The sequence below is a fragment of the Trachurus trachurus genome (genome assembly GCF_905171665.1).
Source record: "Trachurus trachurus genome assembly, chromosome: 24".
In the NCBI taxonomy this organism is placed as follows: Eukaryota; Metazoa; Chordata; class Actinopteri; order Carangiformes; family Carangidae; genus Trachurus; species Trachurus trachurus.
This window is the reverse complement of record NC_139910.1, coordinates 28,965,924-28,978,947: the sequence shown is the minus strand read 5'-3', so window position 1 is coordinate 28,978,947 and position 13,024 is coordinate 28,965,924. Positions and strand designations below refer to the sequence as shown.

Sequence of the window (13,024 nt, the reverse complement as noted above, 5' to 3'; positions counted from 1 at the left end):
AAGAATATTAGATTTTTTTTTTAAATCATGTTTTCTAGACAATCACCTGATGATTTTTCAGTATCCAGTGACTGAGGACAAGATGAGATTTCTCTCTTACCAAAAAAAGAGACAGGAAATTTTTTTTTTTAAAGTTCGGAAGTTTTGAGGTTGACTAACGGATTATTTAATTAAGTTTTACCACCTTCATTTTATGCCTTTTGAGCCTGATAATTTCATCCCAAATTTACTCAGACTTTACAGAAGACCTCAAACTTGCAGGATGTAGGCTACTTACAATGTCTTGAAGGACTGAACAGGGGAAATGCTGTAGGCTAATCTGTAATTAAAATGTTTCTTCTGTTTCAGCTTGGGTACTAGTTCATTTACAGACAAATATTTTAAATAAATGATATAAGGGTAATCAGTTTTAACATTAACTGCTCAACTGAACTGAAACCCAATAATGATGCGAAGCCTGCGAAGCTAGTTCAGGCAGACGACTCAAGCCGCGCCCATCCTGATCAGCTGATCAGTCACATGCTCTCCTCGCCCAGATAGGGCGGGCTATTTAAATCTCCCAGCTCACCTGCTCGCTCCTGGCTATGCTTCTGCTGCTACGCCGCTGCTCTGCTTTCGCCGCTGCTGCTTCTGCTGCCCTGCTGCCCATGAGGTTTTGCAAACCCACCACCTCCCCAGCATCCACCTGTGGGCTCTGTCTCTTGATCCCTTGTGGGGGGTCAGCTTCATTCCCTGTAAATGTCTGGCAAGGCAGATCATTCAGGGAACGAATATGAGTCAGAGCCTGACGCCAAACCTGCTGCAACCATGCTCAAGAATATGCTATCCATGCTGTGCTTCAGCTTGCTATGCTTATGCTCAATAAATGATTTCTTCTCATTCCAGAGTTGTCTGATTGAACTTACATTTACAGGTGTAGTCCACAGGATCTTCGCTGGTTTCGTTTGCTTTCATGGCTCACACACACTGAATCTTGGGGAAGGTTATGCAACAGATCCATCACTGCCCAGGAAAAGAAGGTGGCATTTCATGGCTACAATAGAATGAGCCTCTGAAAAGAGACAGAATGGCTTTTCAAGAGCAGCCTCTGAGCTGGAGCACAGTGAGTCACGATTGGAAAGTGATGAGACCAGGCCAGGCTAGCTGGCTATATGCTCACTTCGGAGGGAAGACGAAGCAAGACAGAGACAATAGCTGATGTTGACATTGGGTAAAAGAGTTAAGTCTGATGCTGAATTTACAACATTTCTCATTGTAAGTAAATAGCTGCCAATGCTAACGTTAGATATAGCAATAGCAAAACTTCTTCAGCAACCATCATCACTGCACAGGCATCTGTTTAGATTATTACTCCGAACACATTAGTAACCAATCAGCCGTCGGGATTATTTATAGGTAACAACAATGCTACAGTAATGTTCCCTGAAGCTGTAGTAAGGAATCATTAAACCTCACACATGGCAGACACATTCTTTCATTCAAGTCATTTATTTTCTGTTTATACGCCAGTACACCAGCCCTGGGCACAATAACTGAGGAGGCAGATACGGAGAGATTCAGAGAAAATGAATATTTGAAGAACATGAATATTCAGACAGAATCTCTGCTGCCTTCAAGTCAAACCTGGACACATGCAGGTATAAGATGTTGCTTGAATAAGTGAAAGACTATACCAACATAGATTTGTTCCACTCGACAGGCAGGCTGCTACGACTACCTCTGGCTATTCGAATGCTGCTAAATTGCCGTACACATCAAAAAGCCACCAGAATGAATTTACATTGTTTCCCAGTTGCTCTGAGTCTCATCAGAGTGATAAACCTCTACTTATAGTATATCAAAGAAGGTAAATGTTCGACAGTGTTTGGGTCTATTTATACAAGCAAGGGGAGTGGGGTGGACCGTTTGCATACAGCTTCAGAGAGTGTAAGCCAAATGAGATTAATGCACAGGGATGTGGTGTGAATACCATGAAACAGCAGGGCAGACAGGGAGAGAGGCGGGGAGGGAGGAAAGATACAAATGAATGGAATTACACTGTCCACAGCAAAGAAAATGACTTCCTGATTCAGATAAAATGAGTAAAAATTGTTGAAGATGTGGTGGGGGGAAAGAATCATGCCACAGTTACATCTCCTGGTGCACATAATCCCTAAAAATGACCAGTGAATGTTGATATGGCAACACCAGTACAAAGCAGCATCATGCTATATACTTCAGTGAGTTAGCCAAACAGCCAGCGGTTCTCGTCACAGGGCTGCTGGGAAGTATCACGCCGTGTGCTGGGGTTTTAGTGGCATAATGACCAGCACAGGCTGCTCACTTCATATCTCTTACTCTGTAAAACTCTGTTTCTTGCCTTCGGGGTCTGTCGTGGCCCGGCTCAGGTGGGTGTTTTGTTCAAGGGCAGAGTGAATTAGGCGGTTGGTGTTTTGGAACACACTCTAGCAATTTGGGAATTTTGTCAAGAAAGAACAGACTGATGAATTATGAAAAAAAAAAAGGCTAAAATATTGCGGGTAAAACATTTTAATTAATAAGCTCAACCAGATGCATTTAAATCACCTTCGAAAATGAAAGTGTCAAGTGATTGTAGCAGGTGTTACACCATATTCTGTCACGGTAACAGCAAGCACAACAGTACACGCTGTAACATTAACCCCACTCATTAAAACCTACATTCCCCACAATGCAACTTTCAAAAGCTTCATTTTTTTCCTTCTTTACAGTAGAATTATACATTTTTACAGCCTGGTACAAAAAACTGTTTTGGAATTTAAAGCGAATGTGCCAACTGTGTGACTCTCCTGTTGACGTTTTATTTCTTATTTCATTAATTTCATTCATTAGCTTCTCTCCACTGGCTTCCTGTAGGATTTAGAATAGACTTCAAAATCCTTCTGCTGACTTATAAGGCTCTTAATGATAAAGCTCCAACCTATCTGAAAGAACTAATCATTCCTTACTGTCCTACCAGAGCACTCCGCTCCCAGAACGCAGGTCTGTTAGTGACTCCCAGTATCTCTAAAAACAGACTGGGAGGTAGAGCCTTCAGTTACCGGGCTCCTTTACTGTGGAACCAGCTCTCTCCATGGGTCAAAGAGGCAGACACTCTAGCTACATTTAAGTCTAGACTTAAGACCTTCCTTTATGACAGGGCTTTTAGCCGTGGGGACACATCTGGTTACACAGAGCCCTCTCCTCTCCTCTCCTCTCCTCTCCTCTCCTCTCCTCTCCTCTCCTCTCCTCTCCTCTCCTCTCCTCTCTTCTCCTCTCCTCTCCTCTCCTCTCCCCACCTCTCCTCTCTTCTCCTCTCCTCTCCTCTCCTCTCCCCACCTCTCCTCTCTTCTCCTCTCCTCTCCTCTCCTCTCCTCTCCCCACCTCTCCTCTCTTCTCCCCTCCTCTCCTCTCCTCTCCCCTCCTCTCCTCTCCTCTCCCCTCCTCTCCTCTCCTCTCCCCTCCTCTCCTCTCCGTACATTTTTGAACTGTCATTTTCTGTTGTACTTTGTAGTTTGGCCTTGGTGTCTCGCACTCTCTCTGTGTTTCCGCAGATCCACCGGAGCTCCATCTCTCTGCACCAGCCGCCTGCATCGCCCCCCCTCCCACCACACCAGAGGCTGCCTTCATCAACTCTTGTTAACATTTCCATGTTTCCCACATTCTGTCATAAACTATAAACTGTTTTCTTGTCTGTAACAACATCTATTGTACGGTGAGGGATCCCTCCTCTGTTGCTCACCCTGAGGTTTCTCCAATTTTAACCCTAGTTGTTAAATATACCTGCCACAAACACCGCAGTCTCAGCTCCACATGCCCCCCCCACCCCCTCTTTACCCATTTTTGGATTAGGGGCGGAGTCAGGCTCTGCCAAGAAAGCAGCAGAGCAGCAGCTCACTCTGAGCTTCAAAACAGCTTTCCAGAAACCTGTGGGTGACATCACAAAGCCTACACCACCCAGCTTGATATATATGGTTACATTACATTAGTCAATGTAGCTCTAACCTGCAGATTTTGTTTTCACAGCTCCCCCACACCTGAAGAAACACTTTGATGTGTAAGAACAGAAATGTTTCTCTTTCATGTGCGACTGCAGGAGCTGCCGTGGCGAGGAACTGTCACACTGGCGGCAAGCGGCCGTTTGTAATCAAGTGCTGTTCATGTTATTCACTCTCTAAAAACGAGGTGAGAGAAAGGTCAGCCACCTGACAGTAACTTGATGCTCTGCACTTTTCTTACATTTTTCTCCTGCTGAAAACTTAGTGACCCTTCTTCTGCTGCGGTGCTGCTGACTCTTGGCAGTTTTGTTTTGATGTTGTCACTTGTTATAAAAAGGTGAGAAGACAGTTGCGCTGGGATGCAACGTGTTTTTATTTCTAGGTATTTCCTGATGGCCTGTGTCAGAAAACTGTGACCTTGAGGCACGTTGGGCTGCTCGCTGGTGTGGAAACATCCCTGCAACAGAATATGGTGTAACACACATGTTGGTAAATCAGTCTGCATGGATCAATACATGACAGATCCTTACAGTATCTATAGATGCTTTAAACTGGATCAAAAACTTTCTTCAGTTCCTGCCCATTTGTGTTGAAGATGTCAGATCTCCAGCCTCATCGATTACTCCTCCCTCCCTTATACTTACACATCTCTGCCACATCACATCAGCTACACGTGATGATGACGTCAGCACTTACAGCATCCGATCCAGCACTGAAGGACCAACTGCATCTGTATAAACTAAAACAGTCAGAGCTCTTTTGTTTTTGCACGGGTTGTTTCACTTCGCTGTTGAAAACAGAGCACTGTGGTAAAAAAAAAAAAAAAAGGACATGCACAAAAATCCCCCACAATTCCATGTTGCTGACATGTTATATTATAATTTTAATGAAATAGTGGGAGTAAGCAGCAGCCCCAGGATAGACAACAATTACAAGGAGGAGGGGGACATGTGGTGTATGTGGCTGCTGAGCTGATCACAAACAACAAAGCTTCCCGTTCTTAAAAATGCATGACACGCAGGAGAGTAAAATTCACATTGATTAAAAGACACCCTGGAGGTGTTGTGGTGAGTGGTGAGTGGAGCCCCTCCTCCCCCGCTCCTGCAGGAATGAAAGTTCCTCCGCGGTGGAGACCGAAGCCCTCCGCTGATGAGCAGGATGCCGGGAAGCGTCCTCCACTCTGCTCCCACTTTGTTGGTCATAGTTGGATGGGGGTGGAGGCAGGAGGGGCTGACTCAGGGGTGAGGAGAGGATGGGGGGTGCGTGGTCACAGCTCGTAGTCAAACTTGTACTCTTGAGCCAGGTAGATCCTGCGGAAGATGAGCGCGGCCAGAGCCAGAGTGAGCACCACGATGAGGACGGCCGAGCCGGCGTGGCCGTCGTCCTGGGGCTGGCGGGGGGGCGGGCCGAAGGCCGGCCTGTTGCTGGCCTCTCTGCTGTCTCTCTGAGCCTGGTGGCTGTGCTGCTGGGTGCGACGCTGCCGGGGGCTGAGGGGCCGACCGGTGGCGGGGGCCGTGTGGGGCTGGGATCCATCGCTGGCCGGAGACGCCTCTGGCTGCGGAGGAGGAGGAGGAAAGGCAGAGAGAGTCAAACAACTAGGCTGTCTTAGTGTCTTTACACTACAAGGTTCAAGTGGCCCAACTCCGGAGTTATGGAGTTTTTCCTCAGTGGATGTGAGGGTCTAAGGACAGAGGATGTTGTTATGATGGGATATAAAGCCCTTTGAGACAAACTGCTTGTAAAAAACAGGCTATACAAATAAAGTTGCCTTGCCTTTTTTCCTCTCAAGTGGCACAGATGGGATCTGTATGACCGAGTATTAGGGCCACAATGATTTTTTTTTCATCTGCTTTTAATACCATCCAACCTCACATTTGGGCCAAACACCTTATTTTTTTTAAAGCATATTTCTTTGGGCTTTTATTGCCTTTTAATTGATAGTGCAGTCGAGAGAGAGACAGGAAATGGGGAGGCAGAGAGTGGGGGAATGACACGCAGGAAAGGGCCGTCCGACGCGGGACTCGAACCGGGGCCCGAACCGGGGCCGCCTGCACCGAGGACTGAGCCTCAACATGGGGCAGCAGCTCTACCCAGTGAGCTAAACGCCGCCCCGGGCCAAACACCTTTTAGAACAATGCAATTTTAATTCTAATCTTGTGGCCTGGATTTTGGATTTCTTAACCAACAGGACACAGAGTACGGTGGTCTGGTCAGCTTTACAGCTCCACACGCTCCCCACAAAGATGCATACTGTCACCGCTTCTGTTCATCCTTTACACAAACGTGCCAGAGCAAATATCAAAATAGGACAATTATTAAGTATGCGGATGATTCTGTTATTGTGCGTCTGCTCCAGAAAAATGAAAGAGGCCATGGCCCTATAGTTGTTGACTTTGTGCAGTGGTGTAAAGAGTCACATCTTCAACTATCATATCCAAAACAAAGGATATGTTAAACAAACAAACCCACACACTTGATGCCACAACCATAAAAGGTCAGTCAGTGGAATTTTATTTAAACTGAACTTTCAAGAAAACTGTGAAGCTGTGTGTAAAAAAGGACAACGTTTGCACTGTTTGAAAAAAATGTCCTATTTTCATGTAGACAAAACCATGATGATCCTATTTTATCATGCTTTGGTTGAATCCATTTTTACTTTTCTTTGATGTCATAGATCGGAGCCTCTTCTGGAATCAAATAGTGAAATGGTCAGGTAAGCTGATCGGTGAGTCCCAGCTGAACCCTGTATACCTAACGGTTACAGCGGATAGCCACGACCATTTTAAATGACAGTTTGCATCCCCTGCACAGTTCCAGCTTCTTCCTTCTGGACCGAGGTTTTTAGTCCCAAGCTATAAAAGCTACAAAAACAGCTTTGTTCCAGCTGCAATCACACTGGTACACAAGTCACTTTGGAGCATACGTTATCTATTGATTGATTTTTATCTCATTGTTTTATTCTCATTTCATTGAACTGTTTTTATATATATTTTTAAAACTATATCTGTAGGAAATTTGCTCTTGGCGTTTTTAATTATTTCAATTATTTGTTTTTGTTTCATGCTTTTATTTCATGGATTGCAGCACTTTCTGTCGATTGTAATTTGTTTCTTGTTTTATGTTTTATGTCTTGTTTTGATTGTTCGAATTGTGATGGATGCTTCAACTCTTGACTGTGAAACTAGTTCACCCTTGGGTATCAATAAAGTAACCTGAACCTGAACCTAAATGCAGAAATCAGATATGGGTCAAAAATCGGATATAGGCAACAAATGGGAATTGGGCATCTAGAGGCGTGTTTCCACTGCAGGAGTTCCTGGTAAAGGGAGGGGGGAGGAACTCTCACTCGGCCCTCTCAGTGGCCGTGTCTCCACAGCAGAGTCGGACCCCGCGGCGACGTCATGAGTTTCCATCGTCGCTTAATCGTTGTGCGACAGTTTGGACCGTGACGTCACCCAGGCAGGTCACAAGCACATGCACAAAAATCATAACAACAACGAAGAAGGATGGAAGGAGCTGAGGCGGTAGGCGCGTTTCTGGTTTGTGCGTTTGTGCACATGGCGGTTGATTGTAATCCTGCTTGAGTTTTTAATTTTTTTATTTTTAACTTTTCACGGCATTGTTTTGTGGCGTGATGGATCCCCGGTGTGTCGAGGTGCGCTGATATTTTCATTTCGCAGCGATGACTCAAACCCCCTCTGAATCTCCTCGGTGCTGTAGACTGCATCAATGTCTGCACCTCATCATCGGTCCATTTGTGTACATCTTCCTGCTGTTTTCTAGTTGTTTACAGCGGTGTCTGCTAGGCTAATGCCCCTTCTGCTCCCCCTTTTAAAAATGCCGGTTGTTTTGGTGCTTTCTGGTGGCGTCAGAGCCTGCTCTAGCTTTAGCCAATCAGGGCCGGGTTAACCTCGAGCCCCACCCAGGAGCTTTTCAGGGCCGAACAGAGTACCTACCCTGGAGTAGGTACTCTGTTGGCCCCCGTAAAAGTTCCTGTAAACGGCCCTGTGGGGGAGGTTCCTGCAGTGGAAACACGCACCAACGGGGCTGGCCCCGTAAAATTACCCCAAAGTTCCTGCAGTGGAAATGCGCCTTAGGTCTGTAGTGTAAAGACCTTTAGCCTTAGTCCACTACACTTGATGTCCAGTGGATCTGGCTGCTGCAGCTCAGTTAGACACCTCTGATGTTCAATAAAAACATCTCATCTGTTTCCTCAGCAGTCATACCTCTCACACAGTTTACAGTTCATTTGACAGCTTTCATGTACAAGTGTAATTATAGTTTAGATGCTAATTAGATGTGCGCTAAGGGTCCTGCAAATAAACTTGGGTTAGCGTTGCAGAGGCTTCACATGCCTCCACATGGACTTAAGTTTTCCATAATCCTCAGCTAATCAACTTCCTGCCTGAACAGTCATGGCAGCCTAAACCAGCGACCCGTCACGTCGTCTTATCAATAAATCCTGCAGCCAAGTTCAAACAACACAACATATTTTCTGACATTCAAACAGGCCACAGTGTTAATTTGTTAGATAATGTGCTAATTAGTTGTTGTAACCTATTCATTTATAATACAAGCTTTTCGACAGTTAGAAGACAATCGTTTCCTTCTGTTTCTGACTGACAGCTCTCCAGTCCCTCCATCTCTTTGCTTGTGATGGACCAAGACAGAGATGCAGGGCCTGGCACGCAGCTGCTGGATCTGCTCAATGCTTCTCAGTGGAAAAGATGCACAAACACACAGCTGTCTGCTCACAAGTGTGAACGCCAAGTTAGAAAACCTAGTTACAACACCCACTGCTTACACAGTCCTCCAGTCATCTACATTACTGGGTGAAATGTAATTAAACCTAAATGTAAACACTAATCGTTACACTGGAGCTTCCATTTATTTCTTAAATTTAGTAATGAATTACAACTCCAAAGTTAAGGTTAATCGTTATGAGACATAATATGACATGGTAAGTCCTGGGTGACTTTTATTTTGACAGTTTTTCCAGTCTGATCAATCAGCTTCACAACAGTTCCCACATTCAGGGAATGGAACCACCAACCTTCTGGCCAGTGGATGATGAGCCACAGCCACCTACATGCGGCTGGGCTTTTGCTTGGATACATATCGTCAGTGGTGACATGAAGGTCAATGACGTGACGCAACCCAGTGTCAAGTGGTGTAACCAGTATTTTCTCATAAAAATCTGACTATAAACAGGAAAATAAATCTGGACTCGAATGTGGAATCATCAATGTGACTTTTGTAATGCAACAATATGTTTCTTGGCAAATTTTACATTATTTGTCATATTCTTTAGAAAGAAAAGCAGTGTTTTGAGGATATTTCCGGCCCCGTGTGCTAAAATGTATTAAAATTCAAATATAGAAATACAGCAAAAACTCTATTTCAATTGAATGTTTTCAGAAGAAAGTAGACTTTTTATAAGTACACTTAAATATTTCATATTCATCATTCTTCTGTGGTTACACCATTTGACATTTTCAAGGCATTCAGCCTTACTTTTGTTAAAAAAGGTGTAAATGCCATCTCAAATGACCTAAAACCAACATGAAAAAGAATCTGGTGCGTGCTTTCAAAACAATTTTTTTATTTAATTATTTTCATTTATTTAAAAAAAAAAAGTTAAGTTCTTAACTTAAGTTCTAAAAGTTTTCTTTTGTAAAAAAAAAAGATAAATAAATAAAAAATCTGCACACATTTCTAAAGTTCTGTTTACGTGGCTGTTATGCAACAAAATGTGAAAAGAGTGATGGGCTCTGACTACTTTCTGAATGCACTGTAAAATGAACCTTGCAAGCAAATATTCCTTGTGTGTGAGGCAGTTTTCCTCCTTTTAATGGTCCTTAGCAGAAATGATGTGTAATTCACGTATTTCCTAGATCAGCACAATTACAACCGCTCCCCGTCTCAGCAGAAATGCTCTTAAGTATATCAGAGTTAAGTTAAAGATATAATTACAACGCCCGTGTCCATTTACAGTGACCAGTGCGGACAGAATGAGTCCTCCGTGGTGAATGGGATGCTGTGAGGAGGATGACTAACAAGTGAGCTGTGCTGATGGCTCAGCTTTTACATAGAAAACTGAAATTTCGCCCCAATTAGCGGATGGCTGGAGGGAGCCTGGAGAAAGTGGGGGAGGCAATAAACAGTCCACAGTCAAGCTTCCATCCACCGCTGCAGCAGCACAGCAGAGCGGGACACCGTGGGCAGCCTGTCTCATGCTGGACCAGTTCAAAGTCTCTTCCCTCAGACTTCAGTCATAGATGGTGAGCCGTCTTCAGTTTACTCAAACTCAAACACACTCATCTAAGTTCACCCCTCTGCTCTGCTGCTTTCAGACTGCGGCTGTGTTTTCTGTGGGCACCAAAAAAAAAAAAAAATCAATCCTCTTAGGCAAACTGAGCTTTGCCCACATCATCTGAAGTGGTGAAAAAGACGCTGTGGAAACACAGGCTTGGAGCTCTCATGACACATTCGCAGTGATGTTAAGGGAGAGTGCCGATGTCTCGCTGCTTGATTTCACACACAAACTCGGTGCAACACACACAGCTGGCAGGACACAGTAATGCATGTGGCATCACTTCCTGCCATACAAACGCACAAATGGTTTTGGAGCTCAGTGGGCTGTCAGCAGGTGATGAAGCATGCCGCCAATTAGAAGGAACAATGTGAAAGATGAGTAATTGACTACAGGCAGACAGCACATAATCCTTTTGATTGTCCACTGTGGAGCCTCAGAGCAGCCCACCGCTGTGACCAATACTTTGCTGCGTAAATGGGTTGAAAAAACAAATCAACTGCAGAATGCTAAACGACAGGTCTGGTTTTTAATCACGCCAGACATCAGGTGAGGGAATGAGCGAAGCCCGGAGACAAATGGAGATGTGCGGGACGTGTCATATTCTCATTATGCCTCACGTCATCCCCTGTAAACCAGTGATCCCCCACCCTTACACCTTTATCCTCAGGCGACAACACTGAGGAGACTGTTAACAATAGATGCAAAACAGAATGTTATTCACAAATGTTATCTGGAACGTCGGCAGCATGTTGCTTCACATGAGGGAAAATGGAAAATTCAGCTTAAACGGTGTATTTCACTGTGTGATCCGTGACTCAGACTGTGATGTCATGTCACAGTGTAGTGACACACACACACACATACACACACACAGTATATCACTGTAAGATAGTAAGAAGTCAAATGAATGGAGAAAATATATATATATATAAAAAAGGAGGGAAGTTAAATCATATACAGTATAGTCAAATTACATACATGTGTTTGTTAGCTATATCCCATCATTAGATCTGCTTGTATTAAGACACTACTGGTAATGCCGTGAAGTAAATAAAAAGGACTGCTCGATGGCAAGACTGGATTTTTATATGGTTTTTATATCGATGTGATGCTTTGTTGATTGGACATTTTAATTGAACATTTTTATCCACAGCTTTAATCACCTCGTTGAGTAAAATTCTATCATAATTGACGGAAATGATTTGATGATGAAGATGGAAATAGAAAGTTTTTAGGCGGATTTCCTGAGATTTCATTGTGAGATTTATTTTGATCCCTGCTGGAGTGAGCTGAGCTGCAGTGACGGCGTCGGTACAGAGCTCTACGTTACAACAGCACTCTGCCAGTGAGGCTGGGGAAATGATTTACCGGTGGGTGATTTATCCAGCAGAGTGAATATTTCAGGAGGCAAACTCAGTCGCTCTTTGTTGTACTTTATCATAATGATGCATGTTTGTCAAGGTTATAATTTTCTTGTTTTTAAACTATTTACGGTTTTGTTATTCTAATATGCAAGGCCATTACTGTAGCATGATGGGATTAACTGAAGTTGTAGATAGTAAAAACAGAATAACAGTGTTAGAGGGATGTTGTAGCTGATGAGCTAAAAACTTAAAACCACAGGGATGTTGCTGCCTGGAAGTGGTGGGCGGCTGTAGGCAGGTTATCTGACTTCCTGTTTAACCTCACATTTGCAGTCTAACACCTACCTGCTGGGCCGGGGGCTGGTCAGCAGCTTCCTGGCTGCTGGACGTGGAGGCTTCTCCCTGGGTGAGCGTGGACGGATTGCTCTCTGCTCCTCCGCTGCTCTCACTCGCCTGTCTGGATAAACTGGACTCTGCCTGCGTGGACACACAGAGGATTTCAGTCACTGACTCATCTAATTCATCCATAATGACATTAAATCATGATTTCTGTTTGTTTCCATAGATCGGTGAATGACATTTCTTTTCTTGTGTTCTTCCCTTTTGGCAGTTGAGTTTTAAGCTGTGGTTTGTTGGCTAATCTTTGACACAGAGATCAAAAGTGTAACAGGTTATTATTAGCATGAAATTCTGTTTTCACTCACTAATTTTCATCACTTTGCCCAACACTGTTGAGCTACTGTCAGTGCAGTACAGACACACATAAAGTACAAGTATAAGCCAATGAAAAAAGGTGATCAGCTGTAACCGCCAACCTTGAAGTTGATTTGCTGAGCCAGTTCTTTGGCCTTGTGGTCCTCGGCACTGGGGTGACTGTTGGGGGTCAGCGTCAGGAGGGCGGAGCGCATGGAGCAGCCACACGCCTCGCAGCAGAAGTCCTGGGACCTGCCGGAGAACAGGCGCTACATGGTGAGGTCATCCCGCTGCAAGAGCACCTCTGGCTCTACACCTGAAACTCTTAGCAATTTCTTTTATTCCAGTTACACAAGAAGTTAACTAGGTTCTGATTACACTGCATAAGCCCCAACACCAGACACACAATATTACAGCGATGTGCTTATAGGAATTCTATATTTCAACATTTGCCTTCCTCTCCTCCTGGGCCTGTTAACTTTTCTCTCACCACCTCTGCAGCAGAGATGTGGGATAGGTGCCTCCAGCAAAACTAAATAGACAGGAGCAAGCAGAACTTTCAGAGGCTTTTTTAAATTAACTTCCTATGAAATCATTTCAAATTCTTGTTTCTGAGGGAGTGAAACGCAGAGCAAACGTTTGCCGTTGCACAAGTA

At 44.3% G+C, this 13,024-nt stretch overlaps 1 protein-coding gene across 1 annotated transcript in view; it reads right to left on the bottom strand.

Moving 5' to 3' along the window:
* Positions 1-3,418: 3,418 nt before the first annotated feature.
* ube2j1 (ubiquitin-conjugating enzyme E2, J1) overlaps positions 3,419-13,024 on the bottom strand; it is a 49,640-nt gene continuing 40,034 nt past the window's right edge. The window contains exons 6-8 of the mRNA XM_084001122.1: positions 12,491-12,620; positions 12,021-12,152; positions 3,419-5,550 (exon numbers count right to left, since the gene is read on the bottom strand). Of these exons, the coding sequence (XP_083857248.1) occupies positions 5,263-5,550; positions 12,021-12,152; positions 12,491-12,620 (550 nt within the window). The 3' untranslated portion in view covers positions 3,419-5,262. The remainder of the gene's footprint in view (positions 5,551-12,020; positions 12,153-12,490; positions 12,621-13,024) is intronic.